The sequence below is a fragment of the Sesamum indicum genome, linkage group LG7, assembly GCF_026168435.1.
Source record: "Sesamum indicum cultivar Baizhima isolate 11 linkage group LG7, ASM2616843v1, whole genome shotgun sequence".
Taxonomy (NCBI): domain Eukaryota; kingdom Viridiplantae; phylum Streptophyta; class Magnoliopsida; order Lamiales; family Pedaliaceae; genus Sesamum; species Sesamum indicum.
In genome coordinates, this window is record NC_142663.1 from 9264713 (window position 1) to 9292647 (window position 27935).

General features: G+C 33.0%; 1 protein-coding gene across 1 annotated transcript; it reads left to right on the forward strand.

The window, feature by feature from the left end:
- The first annotated feature begins 15542 nt into the window (after positions 1–15542).
- LOC105166445 (alpha/beta-Hydrolases superfamily protein) lies at positions 15543–21979 on the forward strand. The gene is made up of 3 exons (XM_088882434.1): positions 15543–15889; positions 16443–16613; positions 21397–21979. Exons 1-3 carry the CDS (start codon positions 15681–15683, stop codon positions 21821–21823), a joined length of 807 nt encoding a protein of 268 aa, XP_088738560.1. The 5' UTR covers positions 15543–15680; the 3' UTR covers positions 21824–21979.
- The last annotated feature ends 5956 nt before the right edge of the window (positions 21980–27935 follow it).

Genomic DNA, 27935 nt, shown 5'->3' on the forward strand with positions numbered 1-27935 from the left:
GAATATTCAAGAACGATTGGTAGATTAATGGAAATCTTGAAATACACTTATTATGATAATGCCTATTCAGTCAAAAAACTAATGACAAATTGGATATTTGACACTAAAAACACTAAGTCCTCAAATGGTTATGTATTTACCATTGGAAGTGGTGCAGTGTCTTGAAAGTTCTCAAAATAAACTTGTATAGCTCGTTTCAATATAGAATGAGAGTTTAAAGTTTTAAATAAAGTTGTAGAATAAGTTGATTGGCTTCATAATTTATGGGAGGACATTCCTTATTGGACAAAGCAAGTGCCTGCAATTGTAATATATTGTGATAGTCAGTCGACTATAGGAATGGCACAAAGCAAGAGTATAATGACAAATCTAAACATATACATTGAGAATATAATACCATAAGACAGTAAATCTCTAATGGAATCATATTTATTGACTATATCAAGTCAAAAGAATCTAGTTGATTCATTAAAGAAAGACCTTTATAGAGATCAAGTATACTGTTTATTAAGCGGAATAGGATTAAAATCCGACAATTAAATCCTTATAGCGGTAACCTAACCTTGTTGGTTGGAGCTCCCAAGATCTTGGTTCAATGGGACAACTAAGTTATAAATATTGTAAAAAGCACTTAGAGTTTTACTCCTTCCTGTTCTTATGACGTTTTAGTATTGTTAGCTATAAAGGGTAGAGGGTATGCTATAAACTCTTAAATGATTCCTATACTCAGTCAAGTAAAGCATACGAGATCACCTATATAAGTTTGAAGACCGGCTGCTTCAAATGAAAAATACTTATGAATCCAAGATGATGCCCAAGGCCAAAATGGATTCAACCGTGAGAACCATAGATAGTGAAGAAGGTATTGTGGGGATATTATTGTCTTGGTTTACACCAACGGTTGAACAGTTCAAGACATCATGTTCATTGATTAGCTAGATAATCCCTACAATATTCCTCTGAGGAAGGTTCAAAGCGACAAGCTACCTATCCCGATGCAACGACGTCTTGTTTGAAACTCTCTTAAGTCTCTGCATGTCCATATGCATTTTTTTTTCATTTATGTGGGGGATTGTTGGAAAATGATGTATGATAAATAAAGAATAAATTTATTTAACAAATTTATTTCTATTAGATTAGAACGTGACAGATTAATCACGATGTGTGAGTCATAACAAGCTCATGATATGTGGATGATGGTTGATGGCGCTTAATCATCATGCGGCCGTGTTTAGTCAACCAAATAGGTATGTCATTTGGTGAAATAATGTGTTCATTGGATGAAACCCTTTGGTTGAAACGATACATTTATTTATGTAAAGTGGTATATCCTTTAGGTAAAATGATGTGTTATTCGGATGAAAAGTCATAATCTTTCGAATGCATCTTTTCTGAACGGATATGTCCATTCAATAATACTTTGCAACTTCAATAAATATATCCTCCCATTTCATTTCATTGATTAAAATTCATTTTATATAGCATTCTTAAGCAATTAAAAGCATTTTGCAAGTACAATTTTAGTAAGAGAGTTTCAAAATATTTTTTTGGTTCGTTGTGAGACGTTGTATCTTGGGAGACAAATTGCCGTTTCTATTAGCACCAAACCAGGGCAGCAATCGCCTTAAAAATAAAGAGTCTAATTCTTACCTCGACTTCATAATACACAAACACCGCATACTCCTAATTCTCCCCAACAATTTTACCTGTATAAAAAATTTATTATGCCCAACACCCTCACATCTTATAAAATAAGTATATATATATATAAAATCTTAAATCCAAACACTTCACCAATTTCTTTCTAAAATAAAATCCTACATTTCATAAGCTCCTAAAATATCTTGTAAGATATAATTAGAGCTTATAAATTGTTTTAAATACAATTGGCCAAACGCCGTATAAGGCAGCCAACATTTAATTAGAAGCGATTTGTATTTATTAATAAGCGTTGGGCAGACTGTGAGGGGTGATGATGGTAAGGAAAGGATAGGATTGTCGGGGAGGGGATATGGACTTGGCGGTAGCAAAGGGGTGGAGGCTGGGCGTACGGATAGAGAGAAAATTACAAAGAGAATATTATGTGGCCGGAAGATGGAGATGATGATATGCGGATCAAAACCCTAATCTTTTAAGCTTTAATTACTTAGTTTCCATTTACTTTTAATTATTTAATTGGATAAGTTATTCAATATATTTTTATAAAGTATTTATTTTTTATTATAAGGTCCAATTTTTATCTTAATTCTGGTATAAATTATTATTCCTCTTGAATAATTCAATCAAATTAAATTGTTGGGTGATAAATGACAATGGCGCTTTAGAATTCATAAATATGACGTCTATTTTAGTATAGAATTCGGATTACGCCATAAAAATACACTTCGAATTTTCCTGTAATGTGTTCTACAGAACAATACATTGTTGGAATCATATCAAGAAGGCGATGGTTGACTTAGATTGATTGTAAGGATTAAGTACTTGAGGTCGTTAGAAATAACAGCTAAAATTGTACTTGGGGCATGAAAAACAATTATTTATAAATTTCTTTCAATTGTATCATTTTACGTGAATCACATATATAAAGATAATGTAATAATTACTATGAGTATATCTATATTAGGGTTTTGGAGATTGTGCAGTAAAATTGTAACGACTTAAATTGATAATTCAAATTTAGAATTGACCTCATTGGGTTAAGCTCTTAACAGGACCTTTCTGTGATTTTGCATTATCTTTTTTTATTTTTTATGATTTTTTTATTATTAATTTTTGGATTCTATATTACTATTATGTATGAGATTCTTAGGGCTCAACCTTTTATACTTAGCAACAATAATTTTGATACTCCTGCACTGTGAGAGAATAAATAATCAAGCGTTTCAAACAATGATTGGACAGAATAAATACATCAATTTTTCGACAATTAAAAACAATTATATGTATAATTAAATATAATACAAAGTATTTTATAACTATTATATTATTTTTGCTTATTTATATTGATTAGTAAATAAAAATATAATATTTTAAAGTATTGTTTGCTTTAAACAATTGGGCATAATACATCTCGCGCCATGTGTTATTCGAAAATAATAATTTATCCTCTTGTATTATTTAAAAAATAATGATAACAATAATTTATTCTATTGTTTTATTAAAAAAGAATAAAATATCCTTCACGTGTGTGGTGTAATGCACGTGCCTATTTCTTTTTTTTTTTAATTCTTTATTTAAAATTTTATTTTACAACCGTTAGTTTTCAAATATGCATAGCATGTAATATTTTTTCAATGAAAAAATCAACAAAAAGATGGCCATATATGATAAAGTGCAAATTTTATAAAGTTGAGATGGTAAATTGACAAAAAAAAAATTCAATTACAAAGTATAAAAATGGGCATAATTCGAATGATAAAATATAATTTACCTTTAATAGTTAGAATTTGTACAGATCTCAAATGAAGAGTATTACACAATGATTTGCAATTTTTACCCTTAAGATTTATTTTTTATTAATTGGAATTATATATCTCAATAATGGCACAAAAATAATCCGCTTAGTAACACGAAAACAAACAAAAATCAAAAGATATACAGAAAGATAATATAATCAACAAAAAAATCACAAGTTTTTCCATAAAACTATATATTCGTCAAAGACATTTGGTAGAAAAAAAACTTAATAATTAAATTATAATTATTCATAAACCATATAATAATATTATATTAGAACTTCAATAAATAAATATTATTCATTATATTTTTCAAAAATAATTCAAAGTTTGTAAAATATCTATAATTTTCATAAGAAATTTTATTTTTAAAATAAAAAAATATTAATTGTCCACACGCAACGCGCGTGCACCTTACTTGTATTTGGAAAAAAAAAAAAAAAAGAAAGAAAGAATTGGGACTGATCCTGACCCGATCCAACAGTTGGGTCTGAAAGATTGGGCTTGGGTCCAAAGACCCAGTTTGGTAGGAAACTGGCAGACTGGGTACATCTTCTTCCTCTCAATAACATACAAAAATTGTGTAGTTTGTATAGCAAAATACAAAAAAGTAAATAGATTATAAATTAGTAACTTAGGAAAAGAGACTCGCTTGTCAGAAAAGTGAACCTGTATCACATTGTAATGCAAGTTTCGTGTTTTTGAATTTATTGAAATAGGAAAAATATTATAAATAATTTTGAATTTAATCGAATATCTTGTGGTGTCGAATCTCTATTTGGAACCATTGATTCTTCATTTCACGAATGCGATATTTGATTTTGGTAACTTTGGAGGTGGAGTTCGATGATTTGATATCTTTCGATGTTGACTTGGGTCTTCAAAATTAATTCGAGGGTCTTTTGACTTATTCCTAGATTAAATGCTATAAACTTGGAATGCTTGACTTGAAGTTTGAGTATTCCTTGGTAGATTGGACACTTTGATATTTCCTCAAGCTGAATTTATGTCATGCTATGATGCATGGATATGTGGCAACACAGACACGATACTACACGGATACGGCGAGACAAAAAATGTAAAATGATTAGGACATGACATGACACTGACACGGCTATATATAATATATTTTTACTATATATATTCTTGATTTTTCATAAAATTAAAATATGTAATATAAAAAAATATTAAGATATAATATAAAATAATCATGTCTTACATCTGCTTTACTCGAGTGCGGCTTAAAAAATATACGTAATCAATTTATTTTTAAAAAAAGGCAATGAAAAATTTGTAATAATTTAAATTAGTTAAATTATCGTGAATATCTCTCCAATTTTTAGTAATTTTATCATAATATTTTTAATTCAAGAGGAGTGAATTATTTCTTTTTCCTTTTTTTACTAAACCTAAAACTAATTTCTTTCTTAAAGGCAACACAAAACTTTTTGAAATTATTAAAAAAAAATTCAAAAACTTGTCGAATTCTCCAACAGGCATCTACATGGCGTGTTCGATGCCGTGTTCCTTTTTTAATTTTCTTTTTATAATTTTTGGACACATCGATGCCGTATCCGATACGTGCCCGAGGTGTGTCCATGTCCGACATTGCATCGAGTAATTTTTCGAAGTGTCCATACATTATAAGTATCTTGACAATGTTAATTCGCGGATCTTTTGATTTTTTCACCAATCAAATGTTGACTTTGGAGGATTTCCGTGATGAATGCCTTGATTTTGCTTTGAACGCCATGGATTTTTCTTGATTTGCGCTTGAGAGGATTTTGAGACTTCTTGAATGCTCTCTTGCTTCTTTCTGTAATTGTCCCTTCAATTCTGCCTTGAGTGACCTCTTAACTCGTCTTCACTTTTGTCCTGTCTTATTTTTGTTGTAATTAACCCTTATTTTTATTGTATAATATCATATAAATCATTTCTGAGAAAAAAAAAAAGAACAAGTGATGGAAAAAAGATTAACTTCGAAAAGAAATGGTCTCCATTCCCAGAAAATGTTGAAGAAGGAACGAAACCAAAGAGAAGGATTGACATCCTTAAAAAAATTAAAGTACTGAAGAATGAAAGATTGACATTCTCATAAAAACAAGTACTAAAGAAAAAAAGAAATCAAAGGAGTAAAAGCTTTACTTACCAAATCGACGCGGATGTAGCGAATCACTGAAATGGCCCTTACCAACCATGTAACAGAGATAGGCGAGGGACAAAGTAGTACTTTACGCTTACCTACCTATCGCAGATTGTATAAGTATAAATGTCCATCCATCATTAAGAAAAGGGAGGAGAAAAAATAACAGAAAAGGAAATCTGTCCTATATTCTAGTATAATTATGCTAAAGTGCATAACCGACTAATAAAAGTTTAATCAATCTCATTTTTGTATCATCAATTTGGCGCCGTCTGTGAAAACAGCCTGGATTGTTGAGATGCAAACTGGATTATTTTGTGGGCCAAGTGTTATTTTCCGATAGCCCAAACACACTTGTCTCTGCTTTTAAACTGTTGTTGGGTCATCAATTCTTTCTCAAAATCAGGGGTTGATGTTCTCTTTTAATATCAAAAGTAGCCCACATGGATTTATTGCACCACGGACCACACCAAATCCACATGGGTTTCTTTCCTTTCCCTGTCATTCTGGTTTGGAAATAGGGTAATCGGTACCTGTGTTTGTATAATTCAGTAAAAAAACTCTATTTCATTTATTTTTTATTGCACGAGGAATTTCGACTAAATCTTTTAGTTTTCTAGGAAACTTTTTATTTTGCTATTTAATAATATATTTATTTCATACTTTTAGTTATAAATATGTAAATTCTTATATATGTCATATAATGATAATTGATTTAATATTGCGCTAAATTAGTAATGTTATATGTACTTATCAATGAAAATAAAGAAGCAAATAATATTTTTTGTCCCGTAACTTATGGTCATTTCACTTTTGGTACCATTAGTTAAGAAGTTCTTATTTGATTCCATAATTTTATAAAAGTTGCAATTTTGATCCCATTGACATCTCCCAATGAAAAAAGTTTGTGGCCGTTAAGTGCATGAGACCAAAAGTGAGAATTTAGTAATTAGTGGGACCAAAAGTATAATTTTTTAAAATTTATGGGACCAAAAATGAGAACTTAGTAATCAGTGGGACCAAAAGTGTAAATGTCTTAATGGCCATGTGCCATTTTCCGTCAAAATATCTAATGAAAAGATGCCTTGAAACAAAAAGTTTTGTTTTTTAGAAGTTACAGAACCAAAAGTGAGAATCTCATAGTCACGTGGACCAAAAGTGGAGACTATAAATTACGAGACAGAAAGTGTTATTTTTCGTAAATAAAGGCATTTTTATAACACATAATTTAAATATAATCACAATATTCTTGTTTAGTTTCAAAAGCAACTTATTGAAATAATAACTTCGAATATATAATTTTATTATATGAAAATAAATTATTGTTGTTGTTACAAATGGTAGGAAAATAAGACAGATATGATTGAATCAAAAAGAGAAAGATAATATTTTCAAATTTTATTTTTATGACTATTATCTTGTTTATAGTATTACGAGAATGTATTTTTTTAAAGGTTCTTAATATTTATTTAGGAAAATTACGTCTAATTTTTTTTTTGACGTGATTGAATTAATTCTAAAAGAATAAATTAATTAAATTAATTTATGAAGAATATAAAATAATTTGATCATCATCAGGATCAGTCCATTTGATGGATGACTCAAATTTAATTAATTGGATTAATTAAATTTAAGCTTAACCTTTTAAATAAGTATTAGATTAATTTAAATAAAACTTTGATTAATTAATTAGTTGTTGTGTTTGTCTCAATTGGACTTGATTAGTTAATAAATTAAATTTATTAATCAAGTGTTGTTAGGATCATATCTTTTTAATTGGATTAAATAGACAATCTAATGAGTTGAAAATTAATTGAATTAATCAAATAGTCTTTGAATTTTAGTTGAATTTAATTTAATTTATTGGATAAATTAAACAAACCCGATTCGTCACCAACATAAAGACTGAGTCAAATGTGAAAAGTTGGTGACCGAAAGGACTGTTGGAGAGACCCACTCGACCACATTGGGAAATTGCAATTTCAAGAATTGGAGAAGTTGAATTGCACTAAGAGTATATTATGTAGCGCACAGCACGCCTGCGCACTGGGCAGGCTCGTGCCTGCATGGCGAGCCGGTCGTTGGCGATCGACCGACTGCTTTATGCCGTTTTTCTTTTAAAAAAAAATAAATTTTTATGATTTTTGGTTCATTGAAAAAATTTAATTTTAGCTAATTTTATTTTGATTGAATTGAATTTTTTTGAAATTAAATCCGCCTTAGATTAATTTACAAATGTATTCTGAACAAAAAAACAACATATTTTGTACATTTAATGTATGGTTAGATATTCATTTTTTCATTGTAGTTATTAATGTGTATTTTTTGCACATAATTGTGTTTTAATTAATGATATTGAATATCATGGTTTAATGCGTTTTGATGTATTATTTATGAGCATGTTTATATTATATTTAATGTAATTATGTTTTAATTGTTTATTTGATAAACAATGGATGATTTCAAAGCCCAATGGACCCGTGTGGATGGTTTTATTTTATTGTTAGGTGATGCTTGCGTTTCTCTTTATTTTTTGAATCTCTATTATTTTTAGCTTTGAACACTAAACAAATATAAAACAAGTTTGGAATAAAACAATTTTATATTTTTCACCTTTTGTACTCCCCCAACTTAAGATTGGAGTTTTGGTTTTTACTTGTAATGAATATAGTTAGGGTTGAGGCTTTTAATTTTTCTCTTTGAAATAAATGTAAACCATGAAGACGGAGGCCCATGAAGAGGTCTATAGAGATGAGGCCCATTGGATGGAGCCCGTGATGGAGAACGCAAAGATCAAAGAAAGACTACAAAGGTCTATTAGCTTGATAACGGGTCTGGAATTTTTTAGAGCCGTGAATCTACTACGGGTCTCTCTATTAGAACCATTTGTCTATTGCAAGCTTAGTGGAACGCATAGGTACATAATTGTGATCATTCAATAGGAGCGTCATACACCAAAAACAGGGCCCTTTCTGTAGACCCTATTCTTGGAATGCGGCTTAACCAAAATCATAACAATAATATGTTCACTAAATGATAACCTTACAATCAGAACACTTACAAGCCCTAATCATTCAACCCCCTTTTCAACCACCTCGATTTCTTTCCTAGGCCGGCTAAATCCTGAGTTGTTCAATTTAGCACCTATATTTGGAAGAAAGAGTTTAAATTACGTAAGCAAAAGTTTAGTGAGACCACGAGCGGGTGCACGTGGAAGAAAATAGTCAATAATTGAAAAATCGATTAAAATATTTCAAACATATCATAATGACTGGCAACAATATCAATCAAGCCTGTAAAGACCATGTCAAGTAATGACCGAATCACATGAGCACCACCTTCTGTCTCCCGAAAGACCTTTTACTATCTTATCATCAATGCGGGGAGGGGCCCCACCGCATAGAACTGACCATGTCTAGGTACATGGCGGCGCCAATCACACACAGGCAACCTCCAGTCTGCCTGTGAAAGGACATCTAAGTGAGAACTGAACGGTGAAGCCTTAATTGGTAGCGCAATGTTACCCCAATGTGCCCTGCGAACTGTCCAGTCCTGGGCCCATTAACCTCTTAGAAAGAACCACCTGAACAAATACAGAAAGCCATTCGAACAGTCTTATATAAAGGAAACTATTTCAAGACCACATGCATATCAAGTATTACAATGAACTGAACAATATCAAGATAAATTGGACCTTTTGGATACTCATATGGACTCTAGAGGTGGCTCTCAATGGACATTCATAACAAATACCAGAATACCAAATGATGATAATAATAATCCTATTGTAGCACTTAGCTCCATAAAGTTCCTAAGGCCCATTCAAATCCAGGTAGATAGTCAAATATCATATTCATTTTTGTTTATCAATGAACAATTTCAAGAAATATTTTACCCAAGTTCGTGACAAGAAAAGACCACTTTTGATACGTATATATATAACCTTGCACAATAACGTATAATATTCCTCCAACTTTGCAAATAACTTTATAATTTTAAATGGAACTCATCCACGTTACTACTGTTGGACTTATCCTGAAGTAATTGAACTGATGGTTCATCTGAAACCCTATCCTATTATTTTAATATATTTAAAACCATGAGCATGATAGCCAAAATAACAACCTAGGCTCTGATACTACCTTGTCGCACCTGCATCCTTTCTTTAAGCCATATTCTTAGGATGCGATAAACATTCAGGATAGGTATGGGAACCGTGATGATTATATTATTCAGATCCCTGCTACTAATGCTCTACCAAGCTTTTCGTCTAACTACTCTTTATGCTTCTATATGGCCTAGCTGGAGGTAGGGCTGGGATTTCCCATTCTTGATTATTGCTATTTAGATGTTGCTACATTGTATAATGTCCCCTTGAATCAATTGGTTCCTTATTTGTTTAATATGTTAACTTGGTTTTTCATTTTAGTGAGAAATATGGGGGAAACCCCTTCTACCTCTGAATTTCATTCCTTCTTCCTACTTGAGAGTAGGTCCTGGCCTTTTCTGCTTCAACTCCTGAGAAAAAGCTCAGTTTCTGCAAATTGAATCCTTAGTGAAGGAGCGAAAACGTAAACATTTCTTCATCTCATCCGCTATACAGTGGTTATTCCCTCTTATTTGGATCATCAACTCTCTTGAGCATTTTAAAGTATTCCGCCTATAATCTCCTTATTGCCTTTCAAAATTCGCTAAACTGCTTGAATGCTTTTACTCATGATCCTCGTAACTTGGCTGATCCTACCATCTCCATTGTTATGACTTGAGCCCTAAAATCATTTTTCTTAAATGTATAGTAAAATTATATTTAACCATCTTCAAGTTAATCTAATTACAAAAACACCACCTATCCTTTGCAAAATTAAAATTACAAAGACGACAAAACCTTACATAAACAACCCCATAAGTACATTACTCCAATACTCGAGAAAGTGTACATATAGTTAACAAAAAAGAAAGTAGAAAAAATTTGTATAATTAAATCTAACGTATCGGGTATTAATGTAGTTTATTCTTAAAAACATAGTATTAAACACATTAAACTCCACAGCTTCTTCGAATTAGAAAATGCGATTTTCAGCTTATATGATGATTATTATTTATTAAAATATGAATAATGTGTACATCGATCGAAAACGTGGTGGGGCCCAAGAGCAATAATAGAGAAAAGGTAGTTGTTGTAAGTTTGGCAACGGCAGCAATCAAAGAAAGAGGACAAAAGGCACCTTTTTGGTCTCTACATTGAAGAATACAAAGAATCACAAGTCTGAACATAATTTACAACACTTTCCCCCTCTGCCCCCTTTTCTCTATGTGGTTCTGTTTTCTTCTGGCCGACCCCCTCTTTATTATTATCCCCAACTCTCTCTCTCTCTCCTCTCTCTCTCTCTCTCTCTATATATATATATATATATATATGTATATTTGATTATGTCTATGTAATTTGCATTTTAGTAATTATTAAGTGATGAAGAGAATCAGGTTATGTTTGGATTAAATAATTTGAATTTGAAAAATAAATTTACAAGAATGATTTCACATGGCTTCACGTTAAAAGAATTTAAAATTTATAAATATTGAAAACAATAATTCAAATTTAAAGATGGAACATTTGAAATTCTTTAGAATTTAAATTATTCATATAATTTCAAAAAATAATTTCAAATCCGTACATTCAGTCTCTGAGAATATTTTATCGGACGGATTCTTGAGAATAATGTGCTAGTTATAACTATGCATACTCGACGCGTGTGCAGGACACAAAAAAAATAATATTTATATGTTTAATTATATTGATGTATTCATACGGAAAAATATATCATGTATTTTTGAAGTTTCAGTATTGCTTGTTAACTTTCATTGTATGTACCGATATTATGGTGTAGTTGCTTTATCTACAAATTGCGCACAATATTTTTGTTAAAAATATATACATACACCAAAAATGTACGTCCAATATCTGTGGATAATAATAATAATAAATAAAATAAATAAATAATAATGAAAAAATGATGTCATTTATTGAAGAAATTTTACAAAGAACGAAAGCAAAAATAAATTTCAAGAATGTAATTAATGTATAGAATATGATGTTTAAAACTACATATTTTTAAATTTAAGGAAGCTCGGGTTCTACGTTTTCATTTAATTCTTAAAAAGAAAAGGACATTTAAGACAAAACACTTCATTACCAAACTTGGTTATTTTGGGCTTCTCGCATTTAATTAACAGTACGTAACTACACATATATTATTTCCGTATGTATAAGGAAATATTTATTTAGAATAAAAGAAAAATATGGGGACGAAGGACGAAGATATAAAAGACTTTAAGGAACAGTCCAACGGTTCGGACAATGATGATTTTGTGTCCGATCATAAATATGTGGATGAATACGTCGGGCGAGTGTCTTAAAAAAAAAAAAAATGAAATGAAATGAGAACAGAACGATACTTAATGTGGGAAAGGCGCCCAACTAATGTGTGTGTGGTCCTGATATAGCATTGGTCAAGGCCAATAAATGATCCTAACTACCCTCAGTGCCACTGCTTCCTTTTGCTTCCACAAAGTCGTCACTTCAATTCCTTCATTAAATGTTGCCAGTTTCGTGGTATAATACTCTTTCTAATTAGTTGACAAATAAACACGACTTCTGCCCCCTTTTTTTTTAATATAATTATAGTTGTATTTTAATAAATTGAATAATATATTAATTTAATTTATATATATCAAAAAATGATTATACAAAAGTGCAGGATTTGAACATATAGTTTTGGACTTGTTCATGGGACCTTAATTTTAACTACTAAATCAGACATCATTGATAAGATGACACTGTTTTTAGGAGAAGGGGGTTTAATGCGATTTTTACTCCCCTGTGATATTATAAATAAATAAATTACCTCATTTATAAAAAAAAAACTAGCAATTTATCTTTTTGGATTTTTTAAAATAAAGTAATTTACGTTCCCGTCTAAGGAGATAAAAATTGCTGCATTAAAAAACATAGGAAGGTAATTTGTTATTTTTTTCATAAAGGATAATATGCTCGTGATTTGCAATAACGCGAGTTTTTCACTTTTTTTTTTTGTCTCAAATTCCTCATTTTTATATAAAATGATAATTCATTCCAACATACCATATGATTTAAGATCACTAAATCTTAGTAATTAATATTTTTTCAAAATAATATATATATATTTTATTATAATATCTTATGTTATTCCAAGTCAACTTTCATACTTAACTCCATCTCAATTATTTTCCACCTAATTATTTATTATGTCTTTAGAATTTTTTAATTATTTCATTAACTTTTAAGATAAGATTAGCTTTGAGATTTAGCACTTACATAATCAATTATAAAATCATGATTCCAAACACCATAATCACTTTTTCAAAATTAATTATTCTAAATCAAAATTTAAATTTAATTCCAAAATGTCAATAAGGGGGTAAACCTCGATTCCAGTTAAATTAATTATAAATTGTTAATCCGAACGTTACAATTATTTTTTAAAAAAATATTATTTTTAATTAAATTTAAATTTAATTTATAAAATATTTAATAAACGGGTAGAGATCCATTCCAGACGCAAACAATTAACCATAGGGAACGTTTGTGTTAACACATCAAACAAGACAATGCATTTGGAATCTTTATTTCAATCAGAAAAGCAGAAAAATGGAGCATTCGTTGCGGACAAAGAGGATATTTTCTTTCTCTTCAGCTGACAATTACTTCGCCCATCAAACAAAGGCACTATGCTCTCTCTACACAATGGTTGAGGTCAAAATTGTGCCGAGTGTCCGATCTAATGATTCGAGTATAAGACTTTTTTATTTGAGATATCGTATTTGAATTTTGGGTCTGTGAATATAAAACAAAATGGTAAGCTTGAAAAAAGCGCAAGTCAAATGCAAAAATTTGCAACTGATTAAAGATTTACTTAGCTGTTCGAGTACACTCAAATGTGTTTGTATAGTTTAAATATTTATTTTTTTATTTAATTATATATAAATAAAGAAAAAATTAAAACAAGTAACTTGTTATAATTACTGATGTTTTTCCTAAATAGTTTTTATTAACTTTTATTTAAATGTGAATGAATAGAATATTTTTAATAGAAAAAAATTTAACAAGAAATGGTCATTTTGTATAAAAATAAATATGCTTGGGGATTTTTTGGTCGGTATATATGTTATCAACAGAAGGTGATTACTCCAACCCCTCATACTTAATAAATAATATATATACATGTATATGTATATATGTATTTTTTCATTAATAATATTATTGATGCAGGAAAATAGATTTTTACGACGGGTTAATGAAATAATTGTCCGAGATTTTAATTTTCAAAGGGAACGTGTCTGTCCCAGCAAGTCCCATCGGATATTATTCTCGAAGATTTTCGATAAAATACAAATTGGTTGGAAGTAACTTTCGACGGATCGTTACATTCGTCAAAAACTACATCCTACAAATTAATAATGAAATCAGAGTATCGAAACGAATTTTTGGACGGATTCCATATTAACACTTGAAATTATTTTAATTGTAATTGATCATCCAATGCATGGCAAAATGACATTATTAAGAAGCATATGAGAAGTCCGTATCCCTCTTCAAATTAAGATTTTGCCAACCTTGCAACTTATCTTATTCAACATGACAAGTATTGACTTAGAAAGCATCTTATTAAGCTTATTTAAATATCTTATAAACTCTTACAATATTTCATAATATGTGCTAAAACTTGTAACATATTACATTTCATTTTTACATAAATGTTTGAAATATTTAATGTAATAGTTGATTAAGATAATGAAGCTTATAAATTGTTACTGATTTCACTTTCGTAATTAATATCAATGGGTAAATAATAACAAAATCAAACAGATTGACGTGAGCAGCGAAATACCAACTTTATAGATCTTTTGTAGGGCCTGAATTATAAATTGATCTCATCTGATATGCTTTGCACATCGAACGATTCTCAAAATTATTCGTCCGTCAAGAGAATTAGTCAACTAGTATCTTCTTCAGCGTCCACACTCTCAATTCTCAAAATTATTTTGTGGGTTTTTCACTAGATAATAAATAATATTTCGAGATGTATGATCTCCTGTATTTTTATGTGACTCAAAGAACATCACCACTTATATTATGTGGGCTCTCTATTTATAATAAAGTCACATTTTATAACCCACTTCAAACTCTTTTTTGACTCAGTCATTTTATTAGCAAATCATAAGATAAATTTGGGCCATGTTCTTATTTATATATGTGCATAAACAATCAATAGTTAAGAAACATCTACCAAAATTGTACTAATAAGTTATAAAATTTTCTTACCTTTTCTTTTAAAAAAATATAAACTCATGATATCTATACTATTATACGGAGAACTTTATTGTCGTACTAACTTTTAAGTATTTTAAATTTACCTTTTAATTTAATCCATCCCTTCAACAAAATATAGTTATAATAGCATGTAATTTCAATATTTTTTCAATAAACCAAAAATTCCAACTTTTTTCACTCTCACCTCACATCACGTTTCTTTTTTCTTTTCTCGTAAACTTCTTTCTTCTCAGATTTCTTTCTTTTTTTTTTCTCATCCCGTCATACCATGTTTGTTTCTTTTTCACAAGTTTCTTGGTCTCTTCATCCCACACCACTATTTTGCTTTTAATATGATCGTTGGGACTGCGTGCAGCAGGGGATAATTCAAGAAATTAAAATAGAATATTGCAAACTTGAAAACATACTACAAAGCTCACCTAAATATTAAATTCCTGAATATACTTTCACAAAAAATAAAAAATAAAAATAAAAAATTCCTGAATATACTGTTGAAAATTTAGACCAAAAAAAAAAAAAAAGGTATAATTTAAACTTAGCCTTCATCATCAGTTGCTTTCTATATAAGGGGAACGAAGACCACAGGATAACGGCACAAAACTAGCCAGCAACTAGTAGTAAATTAGCTTCAACACTATTGCTATTTATCCTTTTCTCTTGTCCTCTTCTTCCGCAGCTGCAAAAGCACAAAAACACAAGAAAGAAAGCAAGCAAGATGGTGATGAGAAAGGATCTGGGAACAGCCATGAACGCCAGAATTCTTGGTTCAGGCCAGGAAACAATAGTTCTGGCGCATGGCTACGGCGGCGACCAGTCGGTCTGGGACGAGATATTGCCCGACTTGACCGCTCGTTACACTGTTGTTCTTTTCGACTGGTGTTTTTCTGGTGCCGTCAAAGATCCAACGCTCTACGATCCGGTCAGGTACCTAAGCTCTATTAGTTCCGCGGCGAGGTTCAGTTTGTGTTTTTTCCTTGAAAGTCTGCAGTTTACCATTATGACAGTACTAATAATACTGCCGCAATAACTTCTGTTTCTGTAGTGGAAATACGTTATAAGTTAAGCACTGTTTTTGTAGTGGAAATACGCAGTAATAAAAGTTGGGAGTATTTAAAAATAAAAGTTAAAAGAAAGAATGAGTTGGAGTATTTACAGTTTTACTAATAAGTTACAGGAGTCGGTAAGAAGCTGCTTATAGTTTTTGACTTAAATCAGCTTAATTTAAGCAGTTCAGAGGTAGGAAACCTTTAATAGAGAGGCTTTTGCGTATAACCATTCTGTAATGCAAGTATAAAAGTGAAAAAAATGTTGAAGTTGGGGTGTCTGAAAATATTACAATCTTACTAAGATGCGAGAGTCGGTAGAAAGCTGTTTATGACTTTTGATTTCAACCAACTTAATTTAAGTAGCAAAAGGAGCGGCTTATGGGAATAATCATTGAATAATTTAAGTTGTAAAAATGGTGTGGTTGGTGCAGGTATTCTTCATATGATGGTTTTGCAGAGGACTTGATCTGTATAGCTGAAGAGATGAAGTTGAAAACATGTGTGTTTGTTGGGCACTCCATGTCTGGTATGATTGGATGCATTGCTTCCATAAAGAGGCCTCAACTCTTCAGCAGGATGGTACTGGTTGGACCTTCTCCCAGGTCAAATTTCTATATCCTTCTATCTACTATGCTTTTACTTCAACTTAGTCTCCCGCCAGCTCATCTCACTACAAAAAATTGAGTTTTCTCTACACTATAAATGATAAAGACTTAAAAATCATAATCGATCAATACTATAAATCACAGTTAAATAAAATCAAAGAAAAAAGTTAAAATTTTACAACGATTGATAAATAGTCTCCATGGCTGTCATGATTTTGGCCATGGCTAATGTTTTGACTACATTTACAAAAACAACGGCCAATGACCGTTGCAAAAGCCGTGTGGTTGCTTTGTATTTGCCACGATATTTTTTTTTCTTTTTTGGGCTGTAGTAATTAACCGCAGCACAAAATTATATTTTTTTTAGTGTTTTCAGTGTCTGAAATTTTAAGCTGCCAGAGAGAATAATTATTTAATCAACAAGATTCGAACTGGAACCACTTGTTTGACCTGACTTGGATCTTAAACGACAAAAACTATCGGCTTGAAAAATTAGACTTCTGGTGTTAATTTGGGTGTGGAGGAAAATTCGAAAGAAGAAAATTTGAATTGATGTCACTCCCACGTGTTTTGTATGCGATTCTATTTTTAAATTATGAATTTGAATTAAAAAAAGAATACGTATATATTAATAGCTCATCGATGAAGTTTGTGTGGCACGAGAGTGAAACAGAACATACACATCATATATATTTTTCTCAAATTGAATTTATTAACTCAATATAAAATAAGTAAAAAAATAAATATATATGTGTGTATATGCGTGCATGTCATGTCCGGGAAGCATCCAAATTTATTTCCGTTGGTTGGCTTGTTTTCTGCATTTCAAAATATTTTAATTATTTTAAAATATTTTTCATACATTTAATACTACGTAGAGACAATATTTGAGAATGTCCAAAATATTGAGATTAATAGCGGAAATAATACTTTTTTGACCTATAATTTACATCTTTTTTTATTTTTGATCTCATTGGCTCATGGAATTGTCACTTTTTGCCCCTTAACTTATAAAAAGTGGCACTTTTGGCCCCTGACGCCTTTTTGTCAAATATTTTAACAAAAAATATCACATGCTTAGCACGTAACCATGTGGATTTTTATACTTTTTTGGTTCCATTAGTTACAAAATTCTCACTTTTGGTCCTATTAGTTACGAAATTCTCATTTTCTGTCCCATACTTAACGGCCATTAGGCCTTTCCCGTCAAATATCTAATGGGGTCATGCACAAAAAGTGTTAGTTTTTAAAATTGCGGGACCAAAAGTGCGAATCCCGTAATCGATGGGATCAAAAGTGAAAAAACCCTATACCCAACAAAAAATATTATTTTCCCATATTACTAATCCCCTACTTATAAGACTGGAATTGCAATTTTTCCTAATAAAGCTATGAATTGGTGTGTTTTATTTATTAATTTACATACGTACTATCAATAAAACATTCCATAGCTCATTTACTTCTATATATACTATTGTATTATTTTGATATATAAATATTAACTTTGTTCATATTGATTCACAATAAAATTTTATAACAAAAACTATTCATTAAAAAATATACTAAAAAAAAGAATTTTAATTCTGTAAATATATTACATATAAAAAGACGCCACTTATACGAATTTTCACATGAAATGTTTTATTATATTACCATCTCCATGGTTACTTTTTTTTGTGTATATATTTAATTACATGTATAAAATCTTTTTAATCATTAATTGTATAGATGAATAATATAATTTCATAATGCTTTGATGACACTACTAACAACTACAAATCAATAAAAAAAATAATTATCAATTCATTTAAATAAAAAAATGTATACCATTTGATACCACTAACAATAAAAAAATAAAGCTATCATTTTATGAAATAAAATATACATTGATTTGCCACTATTAGCAAAAATATCATCAACTAATTAAAATATATTCTCATTTATATACGAATATTTCCACAAAGTTGAAAACGCACATTTTCCACTGAAAATTAAAAAATGAAAACAAAACCAAACATGGCACACCGAGGGTTTATAAACTTTGAGCTTCAACTCCATGAACTAGTAAAAGTCATTTGTTTTTTTTAATTAATATATCGATTTAGTCGTTACGTTAATATAATTAAAAATAATAATAAATTATAAAAATTTAATAATACACAAAAAATAAGATAAATATTCAGGAATTCGAACCCATAAATTTAAACTTGTTCGTAGGACATCAATCTTAATATGAACTGCCACGGTTATTCACCTGAATTCATGACAACAATTATACTATTAAGGAGATGATAAATACATTTTCAATAAGGTATTGAACAAGTATAGGAATAAAACTCCTCACAAGTTAGGATAAATTACATTTTGAGCTCATCTAAAGTTTGGTATAATTATGAATATCCTCTAAATTACATCGAAGAGAATGTTCAACACGTTGATGTTGGTTCTTTGCCTACACCTAGAGTTGTACATAGTTCGTCCCAAGGAGGAAATTATGACGGGGACCAAATTCGATCAAAGTTGAACTAATCATATAGTAAACATAAGACACTTTTCGTATAATTGATGTACAGTTAATAAAAAGTGACCAATCACATAGCAAGCAATGTAATTAATTTGGTCCGTCCAAATTTAATTTGGGCAAGAATTTTCCATTCGAAGGTTTGGTTGTTCGCCTGTTACAGCAATAAATAAGTTGGATTTAGAACATTATGAGACAATTCAGTTCACAACTGGTGTGGGTATTCAAGCATCATAAGGACTTTTTCCTAATATGAAGGACACACCTCTGCTATACAAATTTTCATCCGTATAGTAGACCTTGGGTGGCCAAATACAAAGCAGATAACACTGAAAGCATCTAGGTAGTAAGCGCACTCCAAGATGTGTGTTCTCCTATTTCAACATGCCCAGATCTCCTAATAGCCTAGTTGCTAGTGATGAGTCCTCAGAACTTGGTAGGAAACAACAAGATGAGTTATTTATCATTATAATAGTTGTTAAGTAGAAGTACACTGATGTATGTAGCTAAGACGCGCGTTCTAATAGACTGTCAGATATGAACGTCCTTCCAACATAACTTGATTAACTCAGTATCTTACTGATCAGAGATCCAAAATTTTAATTTAATAGAACTCTTAAATTCTAAAAATTTCAAAAGGAGTATTTGGGAGTTAACTCCAATCCATTTCTATTATAAATAAGTTCGAATGCATACCATCCCCTTATGATATAAGAAATGTACAAAATATCTCTCTGTAAAATAAATGTTAAATTATTCTCCTGTATTATAAAAATAAAGTAATTTAGTCCCCTGGTAGTGTATTATACAGGCTTTAGATGCGATTTTGATTGATTTTTAAGAAAAAAAATTTATTTTATATTTAGATATAATATATACTAGTGTTATTATATATAATATTTATAATTAATATATGTTTTTATGTTAATAAAATAAAATAAAATAGAAAACACCAAACCCACCCCCTTCCCCCCACTCGCCCCCCACCTTTCCCCCCTTCCTTCCTCGTTGCTACCCTCGTCCGGAGCCTCCCCAGCCAACCTGTTGTCTCCCCTTTCACCCTTCGATTTGTTGGCCCTCCCCGTCCAGTCCAGTCCCCGTTGGTCTCGCCTTCTTTCGTCCAGCTCCCTCCTCTCTCTCTCTCCCTATATATATATATATTCATATATATGATTTTAACTAATAAAAATATTTCATACCTATATTTTTAATTAAATTTTATGTAATACATATTATGTAAATATATGCTTTTAATCTGGCTAGTAGATTAGATTTAGTAGAATCTGAACTATTAATCAGATCCAAAGGCTATTAATAAGAATATAAATGTAATTTTATAACTAAAAATTAAAAAATTAAAATATTTAAAAATTGCTCTTGAATGGCACGAAACTACGTTGGGGGCTTTCTTACTTTATTATGAAAAAAATAAGGGGATAATTTACTATTTTTTCTTTACAAAAGGATAATTTGCTTATTTCATCTATCATAGGGATGGTTTGTATTTAACTCGTTATACTTCTAACATTTTCCAAATCGAAAAAGTTGGGTGTTATTGGATACCCTTGACAGGAGATTACCTACATAGGTAGGTGATGTGTGTTGACCATCTCTCCAATTAACACTTGAGAACATTAGGAGTTGTCCAGGACCAAAAAAAGAACACAACTAAGAGAATCGGAAGTGTTAGAAATTTAGAGTGTGGATATCGCTGCGCTGGTTTACCAAACAATTTAATAGCTCATGACATCATGCTCGGTGATCAGTCGAGAGGTATCAGAATATTCCACTTACAAAGGTTCAAAGCCATTCCATTTCCTAATTAGTCCCATTAATTCGTTACGAAATTCTTATTAATAACCCCATAAAAAATTCACGTTTAGACATTTCATCATATTTTATTAGTATTTTAGATAACGACCAGGTGCATAGCGTGTATTTTCCTCCAAATACTGAGGGAATCTAAAGAAATGATCAAAAGTGAGAAATTTTTGAACTTAAAGGACCATCAATTAATAAGAATCCCATTATCAACAGAACGAAAGTGTACCGATCCTAAAATACGTACAAAACGTAAAATGCAATTTCCCCTATATATATTTCAAGTAATGGTAAATTTCATTTTGCAACATTACATCTATATATATTTTATGAAGGATGCGACATATAATTTTTATAAACATAATAGCAACGCATTTACTTTGGTCATATATATATTTATTGATAAAAAAATATATTGAGTAATAACTTGTGGTACAGGTTTTTAAACATGGAAGAGTATGAAGGGGGTTTCTCCATGTCACAAATAGAGCAACTGTTTTCAAGCATAGAATCCAACTTTGAGGAGTGGGCTTCTTGCTTTGCTTCTCTTGTGGTGGATGCAAGTGACCCTCTTTCCATAGTCAAGTTTGGGAATTGTCTGAAAAGAATGAGGCCTGAAGTTGCACTGTCCTTGGCCAAGACTGTGTTCTTGAGTGACTACAGAGACATTCTTGACAAAGTTGTGATCCCTTGTGATATCATCCATACCAGAAACGACATTGTTGTCCCAAACTCCGTCCCAAAGTACATGCAGACCAAAATCAAGGGGAAATGCGAGGTCAACATTATTGATACAGAGGGTCACTTTCCTCAGCTCACAGCACGCGCCCAATTTGTCGAGGTGCTTGCTAGAATTTTAGGGTAAAGTTAGGTTTTGTTTCAGTTTGCAACATGCATGTTTTTGTTTGATTTGCTTCTTTCTTTCTTTCTTTTTTTTCTTTAATTGGTTGTAAAATAATCAATGCTATTTGAGTATTAACGTTGTGGATGATTGGAATATAAATACTTTAGCCGGGCTTAATTTCGATCTATTTGATTGAAATAATTAATAAAATGAGAATAGAACTCTAATGAACTTGTTAATGAGGCCTAGCTCATTTGATGAAATTGAAGCCCCATAATCTTAGAGGTCATGGGTTCGAATTTTGTGGGTATTGTTTTACTGCATAATAAGTATCGTCTACTATAAGAGTAGGTACAAGAATGATTGTAATCAAGTTATTTCAATTAATAATAGTCCATCACTTCAAAAAAACAAAAATCCAATGAACTCAAAATCACGCTTCAACATATACAGCACAACAACATATATATATATATATATATATATGACGAGGGTGATTTATCATTAGACAAATATGCCCCTCATACCGGATATTAATAGGGAATGTCTTCTAGAAGGATTACAAATCCCACTAAATGCTCTTAAGGAGGGATTTTAGACCGCAATAATCATGGGGTATCAATTAGCTATAATGTGGGGCGCATAACTTAAGCTAAGCGATTAAATGTCAGCATTTACCAATTGTATCTTAAAGAGGGATATAAAGGTCACGGATGGAGCTCATTACAGGGTAATGTCTACCTGCTTTCAATAATATACTCACTTATACGCATATCCTTTGAATTAGAACTGACTTGAGCGTCGGAGAGCCTTCGTCGGGAACATACCCGACTGATTTAACCGTTTCTTGTGTTATCAGGAAATTCACTGTTCGAGGGACTGAGCCGGATCGCGGGTCGAGAACATCGATCTACAACTGAATTGGATAGTATCCCTTTGATCAGTGCAATATATATATATATTTGTTTTTTGAATAAAAGTTAAGATAGCTTTTGTTGTAGCGAAAAGTTTACATTACAATGGGAAGTTGTGGATCTATAAGTGATATGATTTCACATCTGTTGAATTTGGCACAAAACATCAAAGTTGATACAGCCATTAAAACAGGGGAATGGAAGAATCCCTGAAATCTGATTTAGTAAAAGTTGGAGAAGATGATAACCGCTGGGTTCGAACCCATGCTTAAATACAAACAAGCCAACTAATCCCAAACTACCAGTAACTAACTAACCACCTCACCCATGACATGGACCAATGAGAAGTTGAATAAATGACGAGTGCGCCACATCAGTTATACAACAATAGAGCAACAAAAACAGAATACAAAATTGCATTTCTAAAATGCGACTTGTCTATCCAGCATCAAACACATAGCCATCTTCATCTTCAACTAGCTGACGTTGTGGAAGAATAGCAGCAGCAGCAGAAACACCTCCAAGCTCAGCAGAAAGATCAGTGGTGGCAGCAGCAGAAACACCTCCAAGCTCAACAGCCCCCCCACAAGTGGGACGGGGATGCAAAGCAGCAAGGCCCAACTTGTCAAGTAGAAAAGCAAACGTCTTCAGCGGTAGAGATTTAGTGAAAAGATCGGCAAGTTGCAAAGAACTACGAATGTGCATAGGAGCCAGGAAACCATCCTTGTAAGCTGAACGAACCACATGACAGTCAATCTCGATATGCTTCGTGCGCTCATGGAAGACGGGGTTAGCCATGATGTGCAAAGCCGCCTGATTATCACAAAATAAACGAACAGGAAGATGCAAAGAAATATCGAAGTCAGATAACAAATAAGACAGCCATTTTAGTTCACAAACTGTAGCAGCCATGCTCCGATATTCCGCTTCGGCAGTGGAACGAGAAACAGTAGATTGTTTCTTGGTCTTCCACGAGACTAAAGCAGCACCCAAGAAAATACAATATCCAGTAAGCGAGCGACGAGTATCAGTACAAGACGCCCAGTCGGCGTCGCAATAAGCAGTCAATTCAAAGTTGCAAGCAGCAGGAAAGAAGAGACCTTAGAAGGTCCACCCTTGAGATACCGAACCACATGCAACGCTGCGTTCCAGTGAGCTACACACGGATGATTGAGGAATTGACTCAATTGTTGCACCGAATGCGATATGTCGGGGCGAGTAAAACCCAAGTATAACAAGCGACCAATCAGACGACGATACTGGTCAGGTTGTTGAAGCCGTGCACCAGAATCATTAGTGAGTTTGAGGCCCAAAGGAAACGGTGTACTAACGGATTTAGCAGACGACATTCCAGTGTCACTTATGATGTCACGAACATATTTCGTCTGAGCTAGATAGAGACCATCAGAGCCTCGCGCAATCTCAAGGCCGAGAAAATACCGTGCATCACCAAGATCTTTAATGGTGAAAAGTGCATGCAAGTAGTCCTTCACAGATTGAATCAGCGCCAAAGAGGGAGCTGTAACCACAATATCGTCGACGTAGACGAGGAGAGCAAGAAGACCATCATCTGTCCTCTTTGTGAAAAGACAACGATCGAAGGCAGATTGCGTGAAACCAAACTCCGTGAGCTTAAGTGTGAGCTCGACATTCCACTGTCGAGAGGCTTGCTTCAAGCCGTAAATGGATCGTTCCAGTTTGCACACTAATCCCAGTTGAACAGAGTAGCCTTCGGGCGGATCCATATACAAGTCTTCCTCCAAATAGCCGTGTAAAAAAGCGTTATTGACATCCATCTGTTGCAAAGGCCAGTTATGAGCAGCAGCTATGGATAGAAACACACGAACTGTGACTGGCTTGGCGACAGGCGAAAAGTTGTCCATATAATCCACCCCCGCAATTTGAGTGAAACCTTTTGCCACCAAGCGTGCTTTGTAGCGCTCCACAGAACCATCCGCACGGAGCTTTGTTTTGAATACCCATTTGCAGCCAATGGGCTTTTTCCCAGCCGGCAAAGGAGTAAGAATCCAAGTGTGATTATCCTCCAAGGCAGCAAGCTCGGCCTTCATAGCATCAATCCACTCCTGATGTTGCGTAGCTTCTTGAAACGACTTGGGTTCCTGCAAAATTGACAAAGGAGCTACAAAAGATGTATATGCAACATTACAAGGATGAACAAGATGAGGGTTAGATGTGACAGATACAAAATCCTCAAGCCATATAGGCTTGCGGGTAACTCTGTTAGAACGACGAACTACAGGAGTGGGTGATCTTGTAGGTGTAGGAACAGGAGTTAAGGTGGGATTGGGAGCATGAGAAGTAGTTTCAGACATAGTATGTTGAGGAATATCCAAAGAGGATTGAAAGGGAACAGTAGCATCTAATGAAACCATGGGTAAAGGTAGGGGAGAAACAGACTCTGCAGGCACCTTAGAGAACGGAAAAACATCTTCATAAAATTGCACATCTCTAGAAAACAAAACAGAGTGGGATTCTATATCAAATAGCTTGTAAGCCTTTTGATGCATCGAGTATCCAATGAGAATACATTTCAAGGCTCTAGGATGAAATTTTGATTTGTGGGGATTGATATTGGTAGCAAAACATAGTGAACCGAAAGTGCGTAAATGATCAAACTGGGGAGGATGTCCATATAACAATTCGAACGGTGTTTTCCATTCCAACAATCTGCTTGGGGTTCTATTAATCAGAAATGTGGCAGTAAGAATCGCATCACCCCAGAATTTTATAGGAAGAGATGCTTGGAAAAGAAGGGCTCTAGCTACATTTAATAAATGTCTATGTTTCCTCTCGACACGGCCGTTTTGTTGAGGAGAATATGTGCAAGAAGATTGATGAATGATACCCAATTCGGAACAGAGGGATTGACACTCATGATTTATGAACTCTGACCCGTTGTCAGAACGCAAGGTTTTAATTCTCCTATCAAACTGGTTAGAAACTAAGGAACAAAAACGTTTCAATGTTGCAGGAACTTGAGATTTCTGTTTGAGGATGAATGTCCAAAGGCACCTTGAGTAGTCGTCTAATATGGTTAAGACATACGTTCCCCCCAATAGGTTGAATGCAGTGTAAGGACCCCATATGTCCATGTGAACGAGTTCAAACGGAATACAAGAATGAGACACGCTAGTGGGAAAAGGAAGACGAGTTTGCATTGCTTTATGACACACTTCACAAAGAGTTTGAGTAGCATCAGTATCAATGTCAACTAGATGTTTAATGGCTTGTAATGAGGCATGTCCTAGGCGTTTATGCCACAAGCTCGAAGTGCAATTTACAGAAGCGAGATTATTTCCAACAACAGTTACAGTAGAGGTGAATGAAGGAGATTGTTGTCTAAAAGTATAGAGGTTCTTGAAGAGATGGGCTACGACCTTGCTTGTCTTATTTTCCAGGTCCTGCAAGAAGCAATTTTCCTTAGTAAAATGAAGTTGGTAAAGTGTATGGTTGCAAAGCTGACTAACAGAAATTAGATTGACCGAAAACTGTGGAACAAAGAAGACATTGTGCAATGTGATATCGTCATTCAATTGGACAATACCCACATATTGAACAGATTTCTTGGAACCGTCTGGTAAGTAGATAAAATGAGGATTAACAGGTTTGGTAAAGGAATGAAATAATGCAATGTTAGCGCATACATGATTGGTAGCTCCCGTGTCAATAATCCAAGTATTCAAATCGATGCAAGAGGGCTTAGCAATGTTACCTGCAAACTCTTCTTCAAATTGTGCGAAGTTTGCGTGAGTGGTAATGGGGTCTGAAGAAACATTCACCTTCTTTAGCAGCTTAAGCAACTGACTCATCATTTCTGTAGCATTGCCTTGCATATCATCACTTTTGACATCAACAGAAGCTGCAAAAGAACGCCCCTTTTTCTTTCGATCATTGAGTGAATTGTACCAATCAGGTACTCCATGTAATTGGAAGCAAGTTTCTTGCCCATGCCCCGGTTTGTGACAGTGAGAACACATCAAGTTCCGTTTGTCTATGATAAGCTTCTTTTTCTGTGCATATCTGTCATCCTCCTTTTTGCTCCCTTTCGAAATAAACTGATACGCCATATTGCTGGAATTCATGTCAATTGAAGTATGGATGGCCTTTTGTTGCTCAACACTGAAAATCATCGAAAACGCCTTCTCCACACTAGGCAGTGGATCAAGCATGAGGATTTGGTTTCGTTCATTATTGAAGACTTCATGAAGACCCATTAAAAATTGCATCAACTGTGTTGACGAAGCAAGTGAGTCGACTTCCTCGTTAATTCCACAACTGCAGCCTCCACATTTGCACTTTGGTGGAGGCGCCAAACAGTTAAGCTCATTCCAGAGCTTTGTCATCTTGTTCAAGTATGCGGTAAGACTCAAATCTTGTTGTGCCGCTGAACATAACTCCCTCTGTAATTGATAGATTAGAGGTCCATTACTCCGTCCATACCTTGCCTGGATTGCAAGCCAAAGTTCTCGTGATGTATTGCAGTACATAAAAGATTCCACTATGTCTTTAGACATAGAATTCCATAGCCAAGAGGTAACCGTCAAATCGACACGCCTCCATTGCTCGAAAGTCGTCGAACCAGGAACTGGTTTAGGGAAAGAGCCATCTATGAAGCCAAGCTTCATCTTAGTCCCCAAGGAAACATAGACCGCTCGCCGCCATATTAAGAAATTACTACCATCTAAAGGAGATGAAGTTAGTGATAGTTGTGAATGTTCAGAAGGATGGATGAATAACACATCCCTCTCGTACTGCGACGCCACTTCTTCAGCTCTCTGTCCCATTGTTGATGAAGCTATCTCATCTGCCATAGCTCGAGAGATGAAGGTAAATCAGCGCAGCGAATTACACAGAGACCTCACGAATGAGGCTCTGATACCATGTTGAATTTGGCACAAAACATCAAAGTTGATACAGCCATTAAAACAGGGGAATGGAAGAATCCCTGAAATCTGATTTAGTAAAAGTTGGAGAAGATGATAACCGCTGGGTTCGAACCCATGCTTAAATACAAACAAGCCAACTAATCCCAAACTACCAGTAACTAACTAACCACCTCACCCATGACATGGACCAATGAGAAGTTGAATAAATGACGAGTGCGCCACATCAGTTATACAACAATAGAGCAACAAAAACAGAATACAAAATTGCATTTCTAAAATGCGACTTGTCTATCCAGCATCAAACACATAGCG